Genomic DNA, 26,093 nt, shown 5'->3' with positions numbered 1-26,093 from the left:
CGCACACAAACAGAGGAAATATGGGCCATGGAGCACATGGTCATGCTCACTACATTATCTTAGTGATATTTTCACAAACAAACAAACAAACGACAGTCTCTGGTCTTGATAAGGATTGAAGAAACCAAATCCAGGAAGAGTCGACAGCCTTTTACACAGGTGATTAACTATCAGTAGAGCACTTTATTTTCTGTTTGATTTTAGTTTGAAAACTCATGTATTTCACCCTTATTTTAGAGAAGAGAGCAGGCTAGGTGTTTATAAGTCCTTCACCTTATGGGGTAAGTTATCACAAAGGAAACACTGTTATAAAATATTATTAGATATTTTTAATATTATAAAATATTATTAGATATTTCACAATTTTATATACATAAACACAAACACGCACGCACGCATGTATGCGCACATACAGTGCTTAGCATATATAAGTACACCCCTCACAAATCTCTCTTTTAAATTCATATTTTTAATAGGAAGCTATACAATATTATATTTGTGCATATACATTAGATTAGTCAGTACTGAAGTCAAATCTGAAGCCTATATAACAAAATAACTTTATAACGGTACAAACTAGTACAGCCAAATTTATGTTATAGAAAAATATTAAATACAATTTAAAAAAAAAGAGGAAAAAATGAAGAGAAGCAAAAAAAATATAATAATAATTTAGTTTAAATTAATTTTTTTGCAATATTTTGCTTAAATTTAGTTGCATTATCTTTAAATTTCTAAATATGTCAGGTGATTAAAATATTATCTTAATAATTATATCTGTTTAATAAATCTGTTTCGTTTAAATTAACCAAAATACATTGCCTATATTCACTGAGAAATGGATAAAAATATTCAATTTCAAAATGGTGTGTACTCTATGCTAAGCACTTTACATACATACATACATATTTATTTATTTATTATTTATTTTTTTTTTTAAGAAGGTGAAAATTGTTTAGAATAAGATGTTTTCATTTGCTGGGGTTGATAATGTGGGTTATTTCACCAAATATTAATTAATTTAATTGTAATATTCATTCATTAATTTTCTTTTTGGCTTAGTTCTTTTATTAATCAGGGATTGGCACAGCGTAATGAACCTCCAACTTATCCAGCATATGTTTTTACGCAGTGGATGCTCTTCCAGCCGTGACCCATCACTGAAAAACACTCATTCACACACATACACTACGGACAATTTAGCTTATTCAATTCTCCTATAGCGCATGTCTTTGGACTGTGGGGGAAACCGGAGCACCCGGAGGAAACAAACACGAGGAGAACATGCAAACTCCACACAGAAATGACCCAACTGACCCAGCAACCTTGCTGTGAGGCAATTGTGCTACCCACTGTACCACCGTGACACCCCTAATTGTAATATTACAAGTAATATTCAAAAATAACTATTCTGAAGTTAAAACATTGGTATTGGCTTATCCTATTAGTTGTCTAAAAATGTTCATGTACTATAACTATAAACTGTTCATACATAAAAACTGAGGATTGCATTGTGGTCTCATAATTTTTATTGCTTAGCTGTATTTATAATATTTTGAAGACTAGACACATGACCCGATCATAAAATATGAATTAAAAACATTGAAATGTTTACATATACAACATACAGTTGAAATCAGAATTATTAAACCCACTTTAAATTTATTTTTTATTTTTTTTTATTTTTCCCAAATGATGTTTAACAGAGCAAGGAAATTTCCACAGTATGTCTGATAATATTTTTTCTTCTGGAGAAAGTCTTATTTGTTTTATTTCGGCTAGAATAAAAGCAGTTTTAATTTTAAGGTGAAAATTATTAGCCTTTTTAAGCTATATTTTTATTTCGATAGTCTACAGAACAAACCATCGTTATACAATAACTTGTCTAATTACCCTAACCTGCCTAAATAACCTAATTAACCTAGTTAAGCCCTGCAATGTCACTTTGAGCTGTGTAGAAGTGTCTTGAAAATATCTAGTAAAATATTATTTACTTTCATCATGGCAAAGATAAAATAAATCAGTTATTAGAAATGACTTATTAAAACTATTATGTTTAGAAATTGGGGAAAAAAAATATCAGAGGGGCTAATAACTTTGACTTCAACTATACATATGCCAACAATTGTGAAATATGTATTATGTAAATATATTTTCTACAAATAAACTTTTAAATATTTTTGCTGTATAAAAAAACTTTTTGACTCAGTGTAACAGATAATAAATAAATATAATAATAATTGATTAATAATACAATTTGCAGCTTACATTTTTTAAATCGCTGTTCATAATTTGCACAGTTTTACATAAGATATATTCATGTTACTTTAAACTATAATGTAGAGAGTGTATGGGTGTTTCCCAGTACTGGGTTGCAGCTCGAAGGGCATCCACTGTGTAAAACATATGCTAGATAAGTTGTCGGTTCATTCCGCTGTGGTGACTCCTGATAAATAAAGGGACCAAGCCGAAAAAAAAATGAATGAATGAATGAATGAATATTGGTATACAGAGCTTGAAATTAAATGTTTTCAGAATATGTTTTATTGAGCAGCAGTTGCAAAATATAAAATGTAAAATTGTGTATTCTTCTATATATTTAAAACGGTGTTGTTTAGGGTCTTCTTTCAATGAACATTTGGCTGTAATAATATCAATAATTTATCAGCATTGTACTTTATTTTAATGATGTTTACATACAAATAAGTTTTTGCACTGTAATTGAATGCAGACCTAAACAGCTGAGCATAAATCGTGACTGAATCGCTGCGTATCCGGCAGATGTCAGCCAAGTATCCTACTGAGAGGTTGGCTTGATAAATGTCGGAGAATTCAAAACTATTGGAACTGACCAAAATATTATAGTTCGATCCAGGGCAAATACTAGCCCAGTTACAAAGCGTCAACATAAAGCAAGCGTTAAATAGGACACACTCCATTGTAGGTGATAGAATTCCCATTTATTTTATCGACAACATGGGCAAAGACTATCCATATGCAGCAACCACTAACACAGAGACATTTACAAAATAAATATGCAACAAGATCTCCATTCAATTTGTTCTTAAATACTAAATAAATAACAATAAATACATCATATCTGTTCAACCCACTTCACTCTGGAGGGTGTCAAAATACTTTTATGGAAAACAGAACTCATTAAATAAAGGAGAATATTAAAAAAACAATATAAAAATTGTCAGGTAGAAAATATTTGCACTTAAAAAAGAGATTATAAATCTCTGTCTTTAAAATAAATAGGAAGGTTTATAAAACAATTTGCTGTCGATATTCTTAAAATATTGCCTCTTTCACAACACAGAGGGCAACTTCTCTCCTCTTTAAGAACTGCTTAAAAGCTGTGTATAGAATTTTGCTTTGTGAAATAAATTAAGTCCATAAATAGACACTGATTAATAAATAAACCTTAACATGAATAAATAATAAATTAAACTTACATTTCAAGGACCCAATTTAAATAGCCATAATAATAACAACAGTAATAATAATAATAATAATAATTACAAGAATGACATGACAATGAAACTACAAACTATTGGTGGAAGTGCAATATCTATGTTCTCAAATACGATAAATATTACTGAATGGAACAGGAGCACATTTACACCAAATATGAGACAACATTATCATACAAGGGCTTCCAATGTAGCAGTGCTGCATACTAATCATATTTTTTGTCGAGGGAGCTCATTACTTCGGACAGTACACACAAAAACACTCATACGCACGTAGACTCACCCCAACAGACACACACGACAATCTCACGACTTATTGTTCACAGCAACCTCCATGCACTGAGGGAAGTAAGAAAGGCAAATCAGTGTCGGTGAGAGTTGCTCTAGAAAACAGTAACAAATGCTTTGCTCCAAAAATATCCCGAAAGAAGAAGAAGAACAAGTAGAGCCAGCTTGGTTTAAGAGGCAAAGGATCTTGTATCGCATCAAAATCGCTAAGCAGCATTATTTTGGAAATGGAATTTGGTCCTTCTCTTTTAATCCACGGGTCTCGTGTCGTTCCTCAGCTCAGAGGGAGACACATACAAAACCTGAATGTCCTTAAACAGTATTTTAGTTTTTTTTTCACGTAGTTGGTCTGGTTATTCAACCCACAGTGTCTTCCAGCTGCTCACACCTCAATACCTTTGACGGCCTGGTTGATGGATTCCAGCAGAGCTCGGTTTTCCGGGTTTTGATAGCACTCTTTATCAGTAAACATATGGGTCAGCGTGTCCACGTAGGTGTCAAAGTTCTGCTCGGTGATTGGCTCTTGCTGTGGTAAATAATAGATTGATATTGGTAAGAAACAAGGAAGAAAAAGTATCATGCGCAACGCTCAATGAATGGAATAGGCAGCAAGTGGACTAACCATCTGTGGTAGACGGATGTTGGCAAGGCTGCGGATGAGAGCCTGGCTCAGGCCTGACAGTTCCATGAACAGAGCCTCATTCTTTTCCTCTATCAGCTTATTCTCCTCCTCCATGCTCTTGAGGTTCTTCTCCATGGATGAGATCTATTGAGATAGAAATGGATGAATGAATAAGATGTGCTTCACTTTATAGTATTGCAATATTGTTAAACAGTCTTATGCAAAAGTTTAGCCACCCCTGATAGTTTACATAATTGCAAGCCATAATCTGCTGGCCTTTCAAATCAGCAATTTCATTTGTATATATTTTACACCCTAGGGAAAAAGCAACATTTGAGTTCTGACATAACATTTATTTAATCAACAGATGCAATGCAAATCAAGTCATAACAAAAACAGACAGGTGCAAAAGTTTGTTTGAAAAACATAACATTATCTAGCTTTCTCTAGAAATCAAATGGCATTTCACTCTGATCTTCTCTTATAAAGAAAGAACACATTACTACGCAGCAACAGTGGAGTGCCGAAATTTTTTGCATAAAACTGTAGAGCTTAAAGTATAGATCGTGTTTTTCTTATTTAACACTACTCTTCTGAGTTTATTTTTTAAAATACTGAAAATGTTCAAAGGAAACTGAACAGTTTTCAGCACTGACAATAACCAGTTTTATATTTATTTTAGATTCCAGGAGTAAAACATATTTTTTTTCACCAAACATGAACTAAAAACCTTTCAACTTTAATATGGCACTCATTGAAAGTTTCTCAGGGTTATTACAAGACTTTTGAACTTTTAAGATTTAAAAAAATAGAACACGTATCTTTTAGATAAATGGAAAAAACAGACCTGTTTTAAGTTCAGAGGTTGTTATGTTTAATAGCAGAATTCATACCTCCCAAGCTCTAAAAATAATCAAATGTTCGCATATTTCCTATTTATCCCCAACCACAACCAACAGCATTTCTTTAATAGATTTATTTTTCTACTTATTATTGACTGCTTAATCTAATTGTATTGTCATTGTTTCCCTCATTTAAGCTAAGTAGACAGTCTTGTATTTTTTTCAGTGTGATTTTAATATAGTTATTTGCTTTTTTTTTTTGCTTAAAATCAAGATTACAATTTTCTCACAATTCTGTAGATAAGGGTTAATATGAGTAGGCTAATATTATTGTTATTTCTCAAACATGTGGTAAAACAACACTAATAAAATTAGGCCCATGTGCAAGTCTTCTGTTGGTTAAAATGCTTAATTTTGTATAGACTTGGAATGGTGGACTTGAACAGACTTTAAATATGTCCTGTTTGTTAATTCACAGTAAAGTGATGACATCAGAATTATGAATAGTTGTAATCTGAAGTTTAATTATTGTCATTGACAACATTATTAGACCATTTTTCTCACTGGTACAAAGAGACATTTGTCATTATCAGATTTCCTTTTGCATTATATTCAACATTGTATATGCTAGAGTAGTTGTAGTGACACTGTAAAATAATTATTTTCAGGCACAATACTTTATGTTCGCAATGAAAGAAAAAACATATCAAATGCTTGTAATAGGAATTACAATCTTATTTTTTATTAATCGTGCAGCCCTACTATATTTACATCAATGAATTAGACTCAATAATGGGTTCAAATTTCTGTGAAAATCTGCAGATTAATTCTAAACAATACAAACAATACAAGGATGGCTTTTAGCATTTTTACTGTATTTTTTAATTAAATGCAGATAGACAAAAGTTGTCTTTTAAAACATCTTTAAAACTCCACCGGCCACAAATTTTTGTATAGCAGAGCATATATGTATTTGATGAAAGCAGACCTGTGTGTGGAGGTTGGCCATGTCTGCTTCCATCTCAGAGTTCGACTCATTCAGTTCATTGATTTCTTTGTTCAGCTGTTTAATATCTTCATCATTGTCCAGTACTGAATGGATTAAAAAAACAATGCATATGTTTATCAAAAGTGAAATATAAACATAATGGGACACAATAAGAGAAGCAGATGATATTTGATCTTACCATCACTTGCCCTGAATTTCTTGCTGATGTAGTCATCTCCTGGGAACCTGGCTCTCTTCTTGTTAGCTGAAGCTCTAGGGCAACCTGACAGGCTGTGGAAACACACCATGATTATGAGATATAAAACAAGACTTACATCAGCCCTCAATAACCCCAGAAAGTCAAAAATAGACATTTCTAATATTTCAAAACATCTCAGTATGACATTTCCAAGTTAAATACTTTGTCAAATTCTAGAATCACAATATATATATATATATATATATATATATATATATATATATATATATATATATATATATATATATATATATATATATATATATATATATATATATATATATATATATATATATATATACTATTTGCTCAAGAAACAGTGATGACAGTTCTAATTCGCTCACAGATATATCAGTCTAAGAGTAATAACTACTGTATAAAGATAACGGAAATGATAGCTATGTTAGCACTTAAACTAAAGATGAGCAATATATCTTATCATTTGCAATATATACTAATAAAAATTCTCCAGATGATAATATTCGTGTGATAATAACAATAAACCGTGAATCAGTCTGTGCAATGAATATAGGCACAACAGCAGTACTTGTTTTGCAACTCTAAATTTACTTAATAACGTCAGTCAAGTGTTTGAAATAACTTCTTTTTGGGACCAGACATGGTTTTATGTCACAGAATTAGGAAGTGATCATACTATTTTGTGTTAAATGTTGAGTCAATTAGCATAGCATTATAAAGTGCGCTCAATCAATCCCACATTGCACCGCAATTACGAGTATAAATGATGTACACTCAACAGCTAGAACAGGGGTGCCCACTTATAAAGGGCCAAAATCCAAATTTGATTGAGGCTGTGGGCCAAAAGTAAATATACCAAACTGTATTACAATAAATTTGCCATGGATAATTTCCTAATTTATTTGCTAATATGGAAAAATAACTAGAAAACGTTGCTTTAAAACATGTTCATTAAACATGTAGTATCGTTTTTACCATTTTATAATGAACTTACTATAATAAAACAAACAATCCCATTTATTACACAGAGTTCAATGCTGAAAACACTAGTCAAGCTGCTCCTGCCCATGCCTTAATTTGCTCTCCCATGCCTTGTGCATTGTCCTCTTTCTGTCAAGTGACAGTATTTACATTTTAAAAGTCTGATTAATTTACAACATTTTAATTAAACATTTAATTTTAGTTGGATTTTTGTAGCTCATCAATTAAACAAAGAAACATAAGGTTAGGTTAAATTCAAAATAACAATGTTTTTCAAAGACATTTGCCCCAAACAACTCCCCATCATTCTCCCTCTCTTTTCAGATGGCATGGCGGGCCAAACCAAAGGTTACCATGGGCCAACTTTGGGCACCTCTGAGCTAGAATGACCACAATATGGCATTCACAGCAGAATCCTTTCAGTCTCTAAACAATTTAATTGTAAAATTAACGTTTGTATTCATGATGAAAATCAAAATGACATCTTTTCTGGTGCACTCACTGGTTTTATTCACCCCCTTAAGTTGGCTATATTAGTGGACTAATGTAAGGAAATAGTGAATGAACGTATAGGGGTGATTTCGGATACAGCCAATGTCTTTATTTCTGTAATGCAGAAGTGCCCTCTAGCATTCAGCATGAATGAAACGGATATTACAGTACATTAGGTGAGTGCTCACAACACTTAATAAATAATAATAACTAAATAATAAATAAAAATAATAGGAATAGTAGTACTTATCCCTAAAGATACATGGGTTTTTTGCAGCATATATATATATATATATATATATATATATATATATATATATATATATATATATATATATATATATATTATCGTCATTGATATTGTTATCGCAATAAACACCAGAAAATCTTGTGATCAAGTCTATTTGGGCATCCATATATTCCTAGCTCACACAAATGCACAGTAAACATTCTGCTTTTAAGCACAAGTGTAAATGTAAATGTTGTTGTCTGATGCTGCTTTAAATCAAACTATTTAATGCAGCATGATTAGTTGTCAATGCTTTTATCAGCTTGAGAAAAACTTTGATCTGTTTTTAAATAATAGACTTTTGAACAATGTTTAATTCTATAATTAGTGCATCATTATAGTTATCATCCTTGCTGTGAATATGTTCCTCCTTTCTGTGTATTCAAAACAGAATCCTAATATTTATCTGTAAATTACACTAGGCTCCATCTGTACCTGCGATGAGTGAGAAAGCTGCCATTGGCATGTCCTGATCCATCACATCCCGGCGTGGGGCAGGTCGGGCCCTCAGACTTGAAGGCCTTCCAGGAGAATGGTGTGCCATTTAACATGCCCTCCTTCTGCCGGCGTGCTGCCAGCGGGCACCCATAGGCACTGCGGTGGGTGGCGTATTTCCCACTGATATGCCCCAGACTGTCACAACCTGGCACCGGGCACCTATAGAGAGGTAAGTGATGAGCTGGCAGTCAGTTTTGGCATTCTCTAAAGACGCAGGCTGTGCTTAGTAAATCCGCTGGCTTTGTGCAGCATAGTAGGTTTATTAAAAACGTACTTTATGAGCTCAGAATCTTCCTTGTCATCCTTAGTCGGGGTGGTTTTGATTCCTCCCTTCTTGGCACGTGGACATCCAGACAGACTGCAAAAGATAACATGCAAATGTTACTGTGTTCAACATGCACGGTTTGATATTTTTGGAGGAGTGAATGCAAAATTTATAACTAACAAACCTTCTATGGGAAGCATAGTTTCCAGTGATGTGTCCTGATCCATCACAACCTGGGGTAGGGCATCTGGGTTTCACATAAAAAGAAAAAGACACGTTAGCATTGCTACAAACAGCACTGCTTTAGAGAGATATAATTTAAATATCACCCATACATTCATATTATATCTTTAAATAAACATTTGGGTTTCAGTCTGGATGCTTAATATGTCTAATTTGGTTTGCTGTGACTAAACAGTCCTGGAAAATAACATTTTGTCCAATAAAAATTTCAAGTGAATACTGGTTCAAAGAGTGCATTAGTAGCCAGCAAAAGAGACAGTAAACAGTGTATTACAGGAACAGCAGTGTTCAGCAAAGTATAAGTAGTAATCAGTAGAGTTCATTCATTAGAGGAAAAATCAGAGCACAGACATACTTGAGTTCAGCAGTGTGGGCAGCCATGAGGGTCCGAAGACTTTTATCAGCAAGGGGACAACCAGAGAGACTGAAGAGCAGTAGAAAAACACCAGGAGGAAAGAATAGAAGGAAGTAAGTTTAAATGAAGATGGAAGAGTTATATGTATTGTGTAGTATAATGCAAACTGTGTATTTTAGCAATATACAGTTGAAGTCAGAATTATTAGCCCCCTGTTTATTTTTTCCCCAATTTCTGTTTAACGGAGAGAAGATTTTTTTCAACACATTTCTAAACATAATAGTTTTAATAACTCATTTCTAATAACTGATTTATTTGATCTTTGCCATGATGACAGTAAATAATATTTGACTAGATATTTTTCTAGACACTTCTATACAGCTTAAAGCGACATTAAAGGCTTCACTAGGTTAATAAGATTAACTAAGCAGGTTAGGGTAATTAGGCAAGTTATTGTATAATGATGGTTTGTTCTATAGACTATCAAAAAATATATATACAGGGTGTCCGTGGGGTCTTACAAAGTATTAAAAGTTGATAAATCAATTTAAGAAATTTAAGGCCCTTAAAAAGTCTTAAAGGCTGTTACTAGGTATTATATTTTGCATCATTTTTGATTATACAGTTGCATAATTATAAGTGTATGCTGAAGTTTAAAATTTTGGGATGCTGTGTGGTTTATGAAATCGGTAAAATCCTGCTATATTTGATGTCACACTGCTTTGTTTACTGCAGTAACCAAGGCAGCACCATTATTTATTGTTAAACTTCCTGGATTAACATTTTTATAAAGTATACGAATAATATTTTCGTTTAGGATTAGTTTCTTACAATCAGTATTTAGTGGACATATTTAAAATGTCGCCAATGTTACCACTTCAGACCTAAAGTGGCGATGAGGTCTTCAAATGTATGGAAAGAGTCTTAAAAAGGTCTTAAAAGGTATTGAATTTTACTCTCTGGTTCCTGTATATACCCTGATATAGCTTAAAGTGGCTATTAATGACCTTAAAATGTTTTTTTTTTTATTAAAAACTGCTTTTATTCTAGCTGAAATAAAACAAATTAGACTTTCTCCAGAAGAAAAAATATTATCAGACATACTGTGAAAATTTCCTTGGCCTGTTAATCATATTTTAAAAAAGAAAAACTATTTCAGAATAATTCTGACTTCAACTGTATATACTGCTAAAATACAAAGAATTAGCTTGTGAGTAAGTCTGTCATCTTGTACAGCTAAAATGGAAAAACTAGTACATATATTAAATTTATTAAATTATTAATTTAATGCTAAGTGCAGTAAAGAAACAAAGCATTTGTTGCGTAAGGAGGGTGGAGCAAAGAAGAAAACGGATGAAGAAAAATGAGAAAATGTGAGACTAGACTAGAAACACTGTGTCACATACCTTCGGTGAGATGCATAGTTCCCAGTTATATGCCCACTGCCATCACAACCTGGGGTGGGACATCTGAAAAGACATGTAGAGAGCAGTAAATCTCTGTGGAATCATTCTGGTTAGGAGGTTTACTAAGGTAAGGCACTAGAGACATTGGCTTTGCACATGTGTTTTCTGTTTAAATAAGGATGCTGTTGCAGACACTCACAGCAAGATCTCTTTCTTGAGGTCCTTGGGCTGAAATTTGACCTTATAGCTGGAGGTCGTGACCTCACCAGGGTACGTCCTGTCCTCTGCTCCCTCCTGAGTGCCATCATCATCTTCTCCATCAGAAGAGGCATATGAGTGTGTGGTGTACTCCACCTGAGGACAATATCACGTGTTTTTTTTATATCCAAAATGTTTCAGACTCTCAAGTATGTGTGAAAATATCTTCGTCAAACCAATAGACATGTACCTCCTCTGGCTCCTCCTCTTTCTCTCGGTTTGACTTGGTGTAGTCCAGAGGCCCCTCCCACTCCTCTTGCTTGTAGGTGTGGCTAGAGTGAGGCGAGGTGACACCATGGTGTTGAGAAGACGATGACGAGGAGGATGATGGGTCTGGTGACCTGACTCCTTCCCCTTTGGGTTTTTTCATGCTGAGGTCCAGTGTACCGTTTTCATCGACCTCAATGTCCATGTCCTAGATTGCAAAATAAATGAATTATTTTTATGTGGTGTGGGTAATATGGATGATATGAAACTTTAAATATTCTCTAGACTGAATGACAGGTGCAGATAGAATGGGATGAACGCACTTTGTCGGCCTGATCTGGTGGTCTGGTGCTGAGGTTTTCGGGTCTTTCCCAGCAGCGGGTGGACAGGTTGAGGATGGCAGTGGCAGCCATGTGTGCGGCTTCGGCATCATGGGTGTAGTCGTACCCACTTGAGGTGGAAGAGGAGCTGCTTTTGGTGTAGCCTCCAGACAGGCTGTGGCTTGGGGATGGGGCTTTGGGAAATAATATTGCTGTTAATTATGAAAACATGTGTTTCAGTGTGCTATCAATAAACTCTTGCTTGTGTATCTTATTCATTATTTTAAACTGTAAGAAATGAGAGGGGTATTACATTTGAAGGCTTTAGGTGAGGTTTCGCTGGTGGGCATCTTAGGGGCAAGCATGCGCTTGCCAAAAACCTGTACATCAAAGCTTGCATAGTCAAAGGACACCTTGGAATACTTCTCCAGCTCCTTGGCCAGGTTGGCGCGAGGAGTAGCCGGCATGGCATTAGTCCTGTAGCTACCATACTGCGGGATCTCCAGCTGCTTCACAAAACACATAGGCCTGTAGAAAAAAAATGTTTTCTCATCAAGCTGTTTTGTCTGTGTAACCGACAGGGATCTAGCTAGAATATTGAAAACATTTACCTGAGAACTCTATCAGAGTTTGAGCCTACAGCGGCAGGATCAATGACAGAGGTCTGTGGCTGTGACTGCTTGTCATGGCTTTTGTGTTTCCCTGCAGCAGCAATAGGACATCCAGAGAGGCTAAAAGCATAAAATATAAGAAAATCACATGGTTTTAGGGAGAAGTGTCAGTATGCAATTTTTCTTTCAAATTTTACCATAGAAGTAAAAAAATCTTTTAATTTTTAAAATGATACTTTCTATTGTAATCATTGAATCACCTCTAGTTTTAGTGAAATTTTATGTGAAAAGAAAAGCAAACATGTTAAAATCGTTAAGGAACAGTACCTGCGATGTGTATTGCGGTTGCTGTTCACATGTCCCTGCCCAGTGCATCCAGGTGTGGGACACTTCAGTACGTTCTCATGCATTGCCAGGACTAGTGGAAAAATAGATATTAACCAACACAAATCTTTTCAACATTGATAATAGAAATAAATGTTTCTTGAGCCCCAAATCAGCATGAAATGATTTAAGGATTGTTTGACACTGAAGCAAAGGGAAGTTATTTGAAATTGTAGCAATATTTCATAATATTCAAAATATATGTATATGTAACATTTTTGAACAAGTAATTGCACCCTTGGCGTAAGCCACTTCTTTTAAAAATCATACTCATTTATGTATCGAAATAAATGTCTCTACAACTGCTAATAAAAATCTATTATATATGTATATAAAATGTAATGTAACATACAGTTTAAGTCAGAATTATAAGCCCCCCTTTTATTATTAGAATTTTATTAGAATTATTAATAAATATAAGTATTTTATCTAATAATTATTCGAATTTTTTTCTTTTTTAAATATTTCCCAAATGATGTTTAACAGAGCAAGGAAATTTTCACAGTATGTCTGATAATATTTTGTCTTCTGCAGAAAGACATATTTGTTTTATTTTGGCTAGAATAAAAGCAGATTTAAATTTTTTTAAAAAACATTTTAAGGTCAATATTATTAGCCCCTTTAAGCTATATATTTTTTCGATAGTCTACAGAACAAACCATCGTTATACAATAACTTGTCTAATTACCCTAACCTGCTTAGTTAATGTAATTAACCTAGTTAAGCCTTTAAATGTCACTTTAAGCTGTATAGAAGTGTCTTGAAAAATATCTAGTACAATATTATTTACTGTCATCATGGCAAAAAAATCAGTTATTAGAAATGAGTTTTTAAAACTATTATATTTAGAAATGTGTTGAAAAAATCTTCTCTGCGTTAAACATAAATTGGGGAAAAAATAAACAGAGGGGCTAATAATTCTGACTTCAACTGTATATTTTATTTTATATACAGTTTCTATGTAATTGTATTTTAAGTATAAGCTCATAGAACTATTGCAAAAGGATGCTTACTCTCTGGAGGGATTCTGTCCTTGTGTGGGCACCCAGAAAGGCTGCGGTGGTGTGGATATAGTCCAGTTACATGACCTGTGCCATCACATCCTGGAGTAGGGCACTTTACTTCTTTCTTCTCTAATCTAGAACCGTCTGTGTTCAAGTGAGGAAACAAAGCAAATTTAACTCACACACACACACACACATGCACTATATTTTACTGGGTTTATAATTGGTCTCACTTAAAGGGTGCTAAAATGAGCATTTCCTGTCACCTTTGCCATAGTATGCTCTCCGAGCGGCGATGTCCATGACCTTACTCGTCCTGTCGTCTAAGCTGTGGTAGTGCTGTTGCTCAGGAGAATAGCTCTCTTCAGAACTGTGGCCGGTTTGTTCAGCTTTAAGTGCAATGGCCTGTTCCAGGAGTCCCAGATTCCCTCGTGTCATGTCGTATGTCTCCGAGTCATCAGTGACCTCTGACCTTTGTGACATGCTGTCTAAATCATCATCATCTGCTTCATCAATCTCCTCCTCCTCTCCGTCATCTTCCTCTTCCTCTTCTTCCTCTTCCTCTCCTTCTGAACCGAGCTCGATGACTACAGTGGGCGAGTCTTTATCTGAAACATCGTCTCTCTCATCTTCATCCTCCTCTTCCTCATCTTCGCCAAGATGATGGTCTAGATTTATGTTGCTGTGTGTCATCACGTCTAATTCCTGAGCTGAAACAATGGGGATGGGAACCATTAGGGAGGAAGACTCGACCTGGGATTGTTCTTCCTCCTCCTCCTCATCTCCTTCCTCATCCTCTTCTTCACTGTCCCTCTCCAGCTCCCCAGTCTCTTTGGTCTGCATTTTGCCAAAGTCACCGCTAAAGTACTGGTGGTCCGAGTTGTTCTTCTGGCTCAAACATTGTGTTTCCTCTTCCCCCTCTTCATCTTCCTCATCTTCCTCCTCTTCCTCCTCAACTGTTGTCACAGGCTCGTCGGTCTCTTTCAGCTGCTGGGTCACCCGCTCCTCTTCTGTAATCTCTTCTGCTTCCTCCTCAACCTCTTCCTCTCTTGCCTGAATCTCTTCAGCAACCTGTAGCTCCTCCTCTGCCTCGGTATCCATGGTGATTTGCTGGATGGGCGTGCTTTCATTATTGGCCTCCTCCTTTTCAATTTCAATCTCTGGCACTGGACTTGGTTGTCTGATTGGTGTCTCTTTCTCTTCTGAGTCCACTTGTGAACTTTCTTCTAAAGGAAATAACAACATAAAACAATTATAAACAAAAGCCATTTTTATGTTGCTTTGTAAAAAATTTTAACTTGTAAGTTTAAATACATAAACCACACTATAGTAAAGGTTTTTATGTGCATGTTATATAACCCTAAAATAGTTACAATTTCTAGGTTTTCGTAGGTTTGCACTTGACATTGGTGGGGACAGGTGAATCAAACATGCCCCATATATACAATTGAAGTCAGAATTATTACAATAACTTGCCTAATTACCCTAACCTGCTTAGTTAATCTAATTAACCTAGTTAAGCCTTTAAATGTCACTTTAAGCTGTATAGAAGTGTCTTGAAAAATATCTAGTCAAATATTATTTACTGTCATCATGGCAAAGATCAAAGAAATCAGTTATTAGAAATGAGTTATTAAAACTATTATGTTTAGAAATGTGCTGAAAAAATCTCTCCGTTAAACAGAAAAAAATAAAAAAATAAACAGGGGGGCTAATAATTCTGACTTCAACTGTATATATGCTGCTATTAATTATTTAACTGTTATTCAAATATATTATTAATGAATCCTCTCTTCATACAATTTATTAAGTTAAATTAAGGTCTGTAGCCAAGAGGGGTTCGGATGGTTAGAAAGACCAAAAGTTGGATTATTATTATGTTTGATTTTTTTTTTTTTTTTTTTTTTATTTAAATGGCCAAATTTTGACTGAAGCAAGTCGAATGTACTAGCCAGGGGTGCGTTTCCCAAACAGCAACATAACTCGTGGCTGAACTATCATAGTACAATGCATTGTTTGTGAAAAGAACGATATAGTGACGAGTGTTTCCCAAAAAAAGTAGTTTCTCTGTCGCAGATCCATTGTTTAAACCACGTTGGTTATAACGGAAAACACCCATAATGATGCTCTAAACGAGGTGGTAACAACTTCTTTAGAGAAAAACCTCATAATTTCTTTGTGCAAATTTTATTGTTTTTTACACACGCATTTAAAAAAAGTCTAGTATTAGTTTTGGTAAAACATCCTCTCGTCTTCCATATTAATTGAAATAAATGTAAATGGCACATAAAGGGCCCATGTCCCTTTACAAATATTATTGACAACATTACATATTCTATTCTAAAACATGAAATCACTTACAAAAGCTAACACGTATTCTTATCTCATATATAAATCATATAAATAAATAAATAATAAGGCAATTTATTAAGAAATAAAATTTTATATTTATTATTTATTAAGAAATTTTTAAAATCCTACTTTAATAATAATATTGATGATGATGATGATGATGATGATGATGATGATGATGATGATTATTATTATTATTATTATTGTTATTATTATTAAGTTGGATTTTGTTTATTTTTTGAAAAGTCTACTTTTACAATGTCACATGTAACGCACGTATTAAAATAATGTTTATTAACTGATAAAATGATAGTTTAATAAATACCGTTTATTTTAGCCATAAACATGTCTCATATATCACTATTAATAAAAGAAAACATGTGCTGGATAAGTTGGCGGTTCATTCCACTGTCGCGACCCCGGATTAATAAAGGGACTAAACCAAAAAGAAAATGAATGAATGAATGTTTTAACTGAAATGGGACATGCTACTCTGAGAGATTAGAACTGGCACAGGTCATATACTTTCTCATTTAGCTGTTTATTCTACAGTTCAGGGCATATTATTCACTGACTAAATCAGTCTGCTATAACATTAGACTGTACATTAAAGTGGGGAAAAAAAACACGAGCATTAATGGCATTATCATGATAGACTCATTCAGTAGTGAATTTGATTTTTTTTGCTGCGGCCATCCTCACCTGTGAGGATTAAATTATTAGTAGGGATATTTCAATAGTTGGTAGATATTGGTTGGGAAACCTTTTTTTAACACAAAAGAAGTTATTTTGGAAACTGGTAACCATTGATATCCATAGTAGTTGTCTTATTGGTGTCAATGGTTACCGGTTTCAAACATTGTTCAACAGAAAAAAAGAAACTCATAAAGGTTTGTAACCAATTGAGGGTGATTCAATTTTCATTTTTGGGTGAACTTTCCCTTTAATAGTTTATAATAACAATGAATAATATAATCATAAACAAAAGGAACTTTAATAATGCTTGACAAATTTGGGGGAAACTGTTGGTCAAAGAAGATTATAATAGAGTATTGCAAGTTCATTGTTACATAACTTAACAACAATTGGAAGTAATGTAGCTAATATGTGATTAACCCACCTGTCATTGCTTCTGATACAGGTGACTTTTCCTTCACCTCAACCTCCTTATCAGCAGTGTCTTCTTCAGACTCCACTCCCTCATCTTTTGTTTCGGTTTCACTGTTTGTGTCACTGTCTGCATTGAACCCATCATCCATGGCCAGCTTTAGAAGATTGGGTTTCTTTTTAGGGGCTGGCTGATTCTCTTCAGCTTCCTGGAGTTTTCGTTTCTTGGCCAACGGGCAGCCCAGTGCACTGGAAAGAACGACAAGCTTTAGTAAAAATATTTTAGATTTTGTTTTGCATTGGCAGTTATAAGTGAAAGAATTGTTAGAACTAACCTTCTATGTCGCGCATACTTTCCACTGACATGGCCTAAACCATCGCATCCTGGAGTAGGGCAGCTGCAAAACAAATTATTCAATTAGAAGTATTCATTATATTATAAACCTCTGTTTTTCTAAATGTAATGAGTAAACACTACAGAAGAATAAAAGCTCATCTCACCTGTATTCTTGTCCGACAAGCTCAAGAGGAACTGAGATTAGGAGAGAAATAAAAGTGCTGTCAGCGTCATTAAATTCATTAAAATAGGCCATAAAATATATTCTCACGTTTTTTAAAAACCTCTCACCTCTAATTCCTTTTGAGCGTGTCCTTGTCCGCTTATCATCTGCGTCTTGGCTCATCTTGAAAACAAATGCGTAGGTTTATTTTGGATTTATTTATTATGTCTTAACATGCACTTTTACAATTTCTCTAATGTAATGATGTAAAAAGTATAATTTAACTGTTCTCTGCCTTCTTAACTTATCTATGCCTTTCAGACCCTTTCTTGAGATGGAAGCAGGTCTGATTTCACAGACACCAGAGTATCCCCAATCCTCTTAAATGCTTTTAAAGAGTTCAATCAATAATACGCATCCACTAACTCCTTTCAAATGCACATGCTCTCCGAATCCATAATGGAGAAAAGGTGAAATATAAGAAAGAAATGGGGCCCTCCCAGAGAAAGATGTCAGAGATTCAGAAAGAGAAATGTACTTTTAGTCTGTTTGGTTTTGTGGTAAGAATATAAGATAATCAATAGGACACACACACACACATAATGTCTCACTTTTTGTCTCCTACTCCTCTTGCTCTCACAGCTGCTGACTCTGTCCCCTCGTGTCCACCTCTGGCTCAGCAGCTGCCCTCTGAACTCATTTTCTGTTGGATAGATAGAATAGTAGAGTAATTTAGGTCCAAAATATAAGGGTGCATACTTTTCTAAACAATATTACACATTGAAATGATTAAAAACACATTAAAGCAATCTTTGCTTGGGTAAATACATTTCTAGTTATTATATACATTTTATTTTAAAAGTATTTAACTCTAACTGTAACTCGAACTCGAACTATTAGTTACTGGTTAATTAAAGTTATGAGTAGGCCCGCTCGGAATCTGTGCATGCAGGAATTTGCCGATTTTTAGCACATCGAGTCCATGTATTTACTTGTGTAAATGTGTGTAAATTTTATTAAAAATTCATATTCACTAATATTATTGGGAAATATATGAATATGTTCATAGAATTTATTTACAATACAGTTTGTAGAGTAATATTTTCTGTCTTTAAGTAGATATATTATATTTGTTTAAGAAATAAGCGGATCTAATTAGATTTGCATTGTAAACATTAAATAAATGTTAAAATTTATTATTTTTTATTTCATATATTAAGTTTTCAGTTATGATACTGCTAAAATCTTTTGCAGAAATAGCAAAGAATGTCCGCAGATTGTGTCTGGCCCTAGTTATAAGTAACTGATACAGTTATGGTAACTAATAAACTTCACTTCACTGAATTTGATTGTAATGCAGTAATGTGCATCTTTTGTAGAGCTGCTTTGAAACAATAATTATTAAGAAAATCTCTACACAAATAAATTAATAAATTAAAATAAATTTTAATTGAATTGAATACAAGTTTTAAATTGCCATTATAACTACAACACATATTGATGCTGAGAAAGCAGTACTGCGCACCACTACAAAGTAAGCAGATCATTGGCAGTAATGCCGATTCACACGCTACATAATTTTTCATGGGATGACTATCAAAGATGAACACCCCTAATCCATAAGCAAACATTAAATAGGCCCCAGAGGACACATGCACTTTGGTCACTGAATAGGCTTTCAGCAGTATATTATGGTCTGTCAGAATCTGCGTGCCATCATGGCTCTGGTGTTGATTATTCATCTTAGTGGACGAGAGATCCGACCGTGACCCAGCTGTTTTGATCGGGGCGTCATTACATGTGGTCTGATTACATTTTAAGCAGCACCTGGTGCTCAGCCTCTTCTCACACACGTAACAGGGGAGGGAATTCCCTGGAGAACCGCAACAATTGGGGCACTTGCCACATATGATGCAATACGGAATACAAACCTCTTAGAACTGTGTCCCATGTCTGTTCGCAGGGAAACAAGTTCAATTGATTTTAAGTATAAGAGAATTAATTTATATCGAATAGTAAAAGGTTATAAAATATACACTGTAAAAAAATAGTCGTGATTTCAACTGTAAAAAACTGTAAAAATGCTATAGTAAAAATCCGTAACCTGGTTAACAGTATCTTTCCTTAATATTTACGGCGAATAACTGTAAATTGACTTTCCCAGAATTCCCTGCTTGGCACATCACTTTTTATGCTTTTTGTTGACATTACTATGGATCTTTTTAGTTGTTTCCCCATCAGTTCTGTACATTAGAGATTTATGCTGATGCTGATAAACAATGTTCATTTCATGACTTTAATTTCAAGCGTGTTACCATACTGGTGTTTAGTAGCTGTGTGAATGACATTGAGCACATTAATACACTTTTCTGCTTGTGGGAAAAGTTGTTTGTGATGAGCATTGGTTCATTATAAAACATTCTCATCACCACCTGCATATGGCTGGGTTAACATGTCTATCTGTGTAACAAAAGATGTGTAGATGCTGGTACTTCAAAATACAGACATAAAACCTCTATAAATGAATGAAATACAGTAGTTTACTATAAAATGAGAAATTACTTTTACGGTTTGTACTGTATTTTTAACGGTAAAATACTGGCAACCACAGTTGCCTTTTTTTACTTATTTTTTTTACAGTGTATATGGAGAAAGAATATAAGAGAATTATTTAAGAAAATTCACAGACAACTTTCTGAATATGTAAAATATTTTACAAAATAGCAGGGAAAAACTCTGAATATGAATGAATCACCTTTTTAAAAACATTAGGAGAAAGTGGTTTGATAATATTATATAAAATGTAGTCTAATCTGATGAAAGAAAACAGTTATTAAAAGCGTACAATATTGGACTTGTCACTTGGCATAATATATTCTATATTAAAGAATAAACTTATAGAGTCCAGAGTCCAGTCTCTCAAAAAACTGAGAATAATTTCTCAACTTCTGTATACAAGCATGATAGCCACAAATTGCTTTTATGTTTTAACACAGACTAATAAGAGTTTTTCTTTTGTCTTATGACGCTCTTGGCATCAAAAAGCACCATGATGCTGCTGCGCATAACCTCTTCTCGCACACCACGCCTTTCAATTACTATCAGCCAAACCCTCCTCCTTCAAAACACTGTCACTTTCACCGGAGAGAAACAAAATACAGCGGAACAACTTCACTGTACTATCGTCAAAGCAAACAACGTTTAAAGCCCAACACACAGAGGTCTCAAAACAAGAACAAGCCATGCCTAAACTGCAATTTAAATGTAAAACTGAAAGAAAAGGCTGTAATCTAACAACTGAATAGTACATTATGTAGGCCTAGCCTCGAGTAAACAGATGGTTCGCTAGCATTGTTTTGTTACACGTAAATAACGCACGCATACAAGACGAAACATATGCTGCTTGTACGTTGCTTAAGGGTTTCTAATTACTATTTATCTACTCTTACATGCAATATAGTACTGTACAAACGTATGTCGGGACTAGTATGAATGCAAAGACATACAATTGAAAATCCATATTGTCTTTAAACCAAGAAGTTTCCGATTTGTCTATAAATAGTGTTTCCAAACAAGCACAACATTAAAATTGAAAGGCTATGCGAGCATTGATATTTTGTTACAGATCCGATAGAGGCCCTATTAAGTTCTTGGGTCTCTTGGAATTAAAGCCACAACGTAAATGTAGATATAGCTATCACAAACACGCTTTAAAATCATCCTTCTACACAACATAACAATGCGGAAGCAAAATATGCTACAAAATGTAAACACGATGCAATGGCACTTCTTCTTTAAGAGATTACACAAGTCCGGCGTCCATTTGGCTTCAATAGTAACGGAAATCCAAACCTTTCCAAACATAAATTCTTCATCTACGCCAAGATCTGAATGAATAAACCAAAAATACCATAAGCAAACGACGTTTTCTCAAGGAGATGCGAGCGGCCTCTTGCTCTTTGTAGGCGGTGTGTGTTAACTTCAGTGTTGTACACCTCCCCTTCAGAATGAGTCTCGTGCCGCTACCGTTAAAACCAGTGAATTATTCGCTCGGGACCGGTCCGAAACATCCTCATCTTGGTAGCGAGACGCATATATCCATTAATCGACAGGTAACGTGAACACAAACGCTGCCAAAATCATTTCTCCACACGCTTTGTCGAACGATACTGACTTACCTTTCGTTCACAGGCCCATTGTCCACCCCTCCTCTACCCTGCGCCGTGACATCATCATCATAGTAAATCATGTACAACACAAGATGGAGAGTGGGCTGCTGTTGACCCCCACCCACTCCACATAAAACACTCACACGCAAGAGGAAAGTCGTTTGACGTTTAATGTACAATCCGGAGTCGTTTATTTAGTTATATTTGGAATAAAACGACACGTTTAGATGCAGCAAAGTTCAGCACCCAGAACAGCGCTGTTTCAGTACCATGGACAAGAGCTCTGTTGGTGGCAGGTGTTTAGCTCTGTTTTCAATAAATATTCGGCAGTAAAACGATGAATACACTGGGTTTTACTATAAAATAAGTTACGTGACACATGTATAAAATAATTTAAACGTCAAAACAAGCTTTTGGTTTTATGTTTATACGACTAGACTATTGTCTGATTGTCATATCCAGTATTAACACCTTTCACTTGACAGGAGAATTATTTTTTTTAACCCTTTAACTACCTGCTTTTACAAAATATTTGACCATATTTTGACTGTTTATATAATGTTTGTTAAAGTCATTTAAATAATCACTGTTTTTAATAATGGTATGCACTACACAGCAATGTTGGTTTACAAAATAATCAAATAAACATAATCTTATTACACTACTACACTTGAATTTGGTTTTATTGTAAAAAAAAATAACAAAACATGTTAAACGAGAATCTGAAATAATTTATGGCATACTTCAAAAAATAGATGATTTAGTATGACATTTTTTTTATTTTGATTGTTTTTAATAAATTGGTCTTCCACTTCATATTTTCAAATTCGTCATAGTAGCCTATATGTAGCATATTAATTCCAGTACTTTACCAAATACTTGTTATGTCGGTTTATGGTAAGAGGTTAATATTTTAGAAATTATAGCATGTGTTGAAAAAAAATACATTGAATGTGTTAACTAGCGACTTTAGGAGTAAAGAAATGCAATCCAATAAAGGGTTAACTATAAAACACATCTTTAATATGGAACTATTTTTTCTCGCGTAATGACACGTGCCTTGCTTTAAAAGCGTTGAACTATTTTTCTTTTATGTTTTTTTTTCCAGAAGGCTCAGAACGTGACCTAGTTTTGTGGAGTATGATTGAATTAACTTAATCTGAGTAAACGGTTGAATTATGATTTATAGAGAGGCTGCCACAGGCTACTGTAAAATGTCAAAATAAAGCGAATATTCAAGTTTAATTGCTGACTTAGATTAAGTAAAAAAAACGTCACTCCAAATTAAGGCGTCTCCTAAATGAATAAATACGAATAAAAAAAAACACTTTTATTCATCAGTATACCATAGCATGAAATGCACACTTTGAATGTTTACTGCAGAAAATGAAACTTTGATAATAAAATTTAACGTATTTTACAGTGCAGTAATCCGTGGAGAATTTAATAATTTAACTGTTAAGTAATATCAATCTGTATAAAAAGTATTAAGTTATTGCAGTTTATTATAATGTTACGTGATGTAGTGGAAAGATAAGCAACTTAATTTTTTTTCTCTCCATAATAGAAGAACAAAGGAAGTTTTAACAAAACTTCAACAAAAAGTTTCCTATCGTGTATGATCAGGCTTTTGAAAGTTTTGCATATTTAATGAGAGCGAAGTTCTGCGGTTACCAGCTGGAACTTAGCTCACCCCTTATCCTAAAGTTTCATGCAGATGGACAGCCCAGCATACAATTAAAGCCACAGTCTGTTCCCACTGGCCAGACACCGTGTATAAATATTACATGGATGCCAGCTGAGCGAATGAGAAGCAAAACACCCCGGAATCCCCCCCACATAGCCAGATGGACTGATCCCTCCCAAATACAAAAGTTTTAATACGCCAGAAGTCCGAGCCTCTGAGTTAAAGCACAACTCCCTCTGGGAAACAAAAGTTGCCTTTGTCTCAAAACATGTCTGGACAGAGATTTCGTTTCGCAAGTTTTTAAAACATCAGAAACTGAAAACTGGGTCAATATTTTGTGTACTTCAATATCAGAGCACGTTAAAATAAGTACTCCATTATGTTAATGCTCAAAATGAAAGTAAACAAAGAAAGGATAACTATTGTTCCTGCCGACCGTGGACTAGTTTTACACTCGAACAAAGAGAAACGGAGAAATATAACACAAAATAATTTATTTGTGTTATAATCACAACAATAAACGTACTATGAATTGTTGACAAAGTTAATATACAAACACCCGCTATCAAAAAACAGCGCATCAAACAGCAAAAGCTTGATTAAAATATAAATCCAGCACTCACCGAGAAAAGTTTTACACAACTTCATCTTTGCGGTGATTCCTTCGCCTTTGACACCGCAAAACTACTCAACTTAATCACAGAGAAAGTTACTTTAAAGAAAACTTGCAGACAGAGGTGGGCGGACTTATTTCGTGTAAGTTTGCGTCCACCAATCAGCGGCGACGGGCGCTTTTGTTCTTCTCAGCGAGCCAATCAGGGCGCGCCTCGCTGTCTGTGTTCCCACACAATGACCTCTAAAAATGAAAACAAAAGCTTGTCGTGTACAGCTGGAGTCATGTGTCACGACTTTAAAACTGAAAATCTCTGCGTAAAACTTTTTGCCCCAAAATACATATTTTAATCACCTTTAAATGAGTTAAGAGATCACAACCTGTAACAATCTTTATATGATTTATTGTTTACAAACAAAATGTTGTCTCATTGTCTGACAACTTTTTGTGCTTTGTGTCAAACTGGACGCCATGATTAGTCTTGCGTTTTAAACGGTGTTTCAGATGAACTTTCAGAATTAAACACAATCTTGATTCTCAATTATATATGTACAATTTATTATTTATATTTTATTATACATATACAAAATATTTGTGTGTATTTATATACGTTAATATTCTTATATGCATATACAACATTTATATTCGTTCTTACTTAAGATAGCTTTCCCTGTAAATTATTTCTAGTTTGCAAATCTTCTTATTTCTAACACAGCGAGAATGAGAGATTTCATCACTTTTACTTAAACATGTTAGTGTTAGACCATAACTGAACTTTTAATAATACTATTTATTTGTTTCATATAGCACTGTTGTAAGTAAGTAAACTTTATTGTCCATGACAGGAAATTTGTTATGGGCATAGCAAATATATAAATAAAACAAAAATAAATAAATAGTGCTGCAGACATATATAAAAACAAACAATAAAAACAATACAAAATACCGTAACTACAATAATTTATAATGATAATTAAGATAAACCCACTAAAACGGGCACAAAGGATCTCTTATATTGGTTCAATCTACACTTAGGGACACGTGGCAGTATTTAATTGTACAATATATAAGGATAATGAACAAGCATGATATAATATCAATCTGGCGTATGGCATGGCAGAGATATTGGTTGTAAATGTTCAGATTCTTTATCTGCACATTGTTCACTAACACTTTACAAAAGACTCCATTTGTTAACATTAGTTAATCAGAATACATTGATCACAAACATTTTAGGTGATGCTCATTTCTTAAATGTTTAATAACTCCTGTTTAATGAATGTTTAATAAATGTGAGCTAATAACTAATAGTTTTATTTTTTTAAACTAGCATTAACAACTTCTATAACAACTGTTGGGAAATGTCACTGTTAATATTCACAAACATCTGCTAATGAGAACTAGTAAAGTGTACCTATTGTCCTTCAAAAATGTATTTGTCTAAATCTAAAACGTGTTTACTCTGAACTTTGCTAAGAAAAAAGCAATAGGCCTACACAAAAATACAATTATTATGCTTTTTTATTTACAAAAAAAAAAGCAGCTTATTGCAGCTTTTGTCATTATTGTTTTAAACAAAGGAAGGTAGAAAAAACATGTTGTTTTAAATTATGGTAGTAACAACTTCTGGAAGTCAGACCTGATTTTTATTTTATGTTCTATATTGTTTACAATTTAAGAAAACTAATTTAAAATAAACAGCTAATAAATGTTCAAAAATGTATTGTTAACCCCCATAATGCAATAATTTAGATTTGTGATTTAATTTATTTTTAAAGTTTATTTAAATCCTAATTATTCATTTATTTATTTACAAAAGCATTACTTTTCAAGAAATACAATCAGTCTGCTTATTTATTTAATAAAAAAATAAAAAATTGTGTTGTAACTGTTGATGT

The 26,093-nt window shown here is 33.9% G+C and overlaps 1 protein-coding gene and 1 long non-coding RNA gene across 2 annotated transcripts; one reads left to right on the top strand and one right to left on the bottom strand.

The window, feature by feature from the left end:
* Nucleotides 1-6: 6 nt before the first annotated feature.
* On the top strand, nt 7-8,874 carry LOC130217052 (uncharacterized). Its single transcript, XR_008835852.1, has 3 exons — nt 7-159; nt 238-281; nt 8,639-8,874. It is a non-coding gene; the product is annotated as an uncharacterized LOC130217052 (long non-coding RNA).
* myt1a (myelin transcription factor 1a) lies at nt 2,976-24,276 on the bottom strand. The gene is made up of 23 exons (XM_056449050.1): nt 24,206-24,276; nt 18,338-18,429; nt 17,855-17,909; nt 17,728-17,758; nt 17,562-17,624; nt 17,240-17,475; nt 14,034-14,993; nt 13,777-13,911; nt 12,707-12,797; nt 12,380-12,499; nt 12,082-12,296; nt 11,772-11,962; nt 11,432-11,656; nt 11,183-11,337; nt 10,984-11,046; nt 9,578-9,646; nt 9,164-9,226; nt 8,989-9,072; nt 8,652-8,873; nt 6,416-6,507; nt 6,217-6,320; nt 4,387-4,530; nt 2,976-4,290 (listed from the first exon to the last, which is right to left on the bottom strand). Exons 1-23 carry the CDS (start codon nt 24,228-24,230, stop codon nt 4,147-4,149), a joined length of 3,579 nt encoding a protein of 1,192 aa, XP_056305025.1. The 5' UTR covers nt 24,231-24,276; the 3' UTR covers nt 2,976-4,146.
* Nucleotides 24,277-26,093: the final 1,817 nt, after the last annotated feature.

Source organism: Danio aesculapii, chromosome 23, assembly GCF_903798145.1.
Source record: "Danio aesculapii chromosome 23, fDanAes4.1, whole genome shotgun sequence".
NCBI lineage: Eukaryota > Metazoa > Chordata > Actinopteri > Cypriniformes > Danionidae > Danio > Danio aesculapii.
The sequence above is the reverse complement of the archived record's forward strand: the minus strand, read 5'-3'. Positions and strand labels throughout refer to the sequence as shown.

Excerpts from the sequence above, each read along its gene's own strand:
- myt1a (XM_056449050.1), bottom strand. The coding sequence starts at position 24,230 with ATGAAGTTGTGTAAAACTTTTCTCG. Across the intron at positions 11,657-11,771 it reads CACCAGATCAGGCCGACAAA|GACATGGACATTGAGGTCGA; the intron begins GTGCGTTCATCC and ends TTTGCAATCTAG. Across the intron at positions 6,508-8,651 it reads AGCTTTCTCACTCATCGCAG|CCTGTCAGGTTGCCCTAGAG; the intron begins GTACAGATGGAG and ends GTGTTTCCACAG.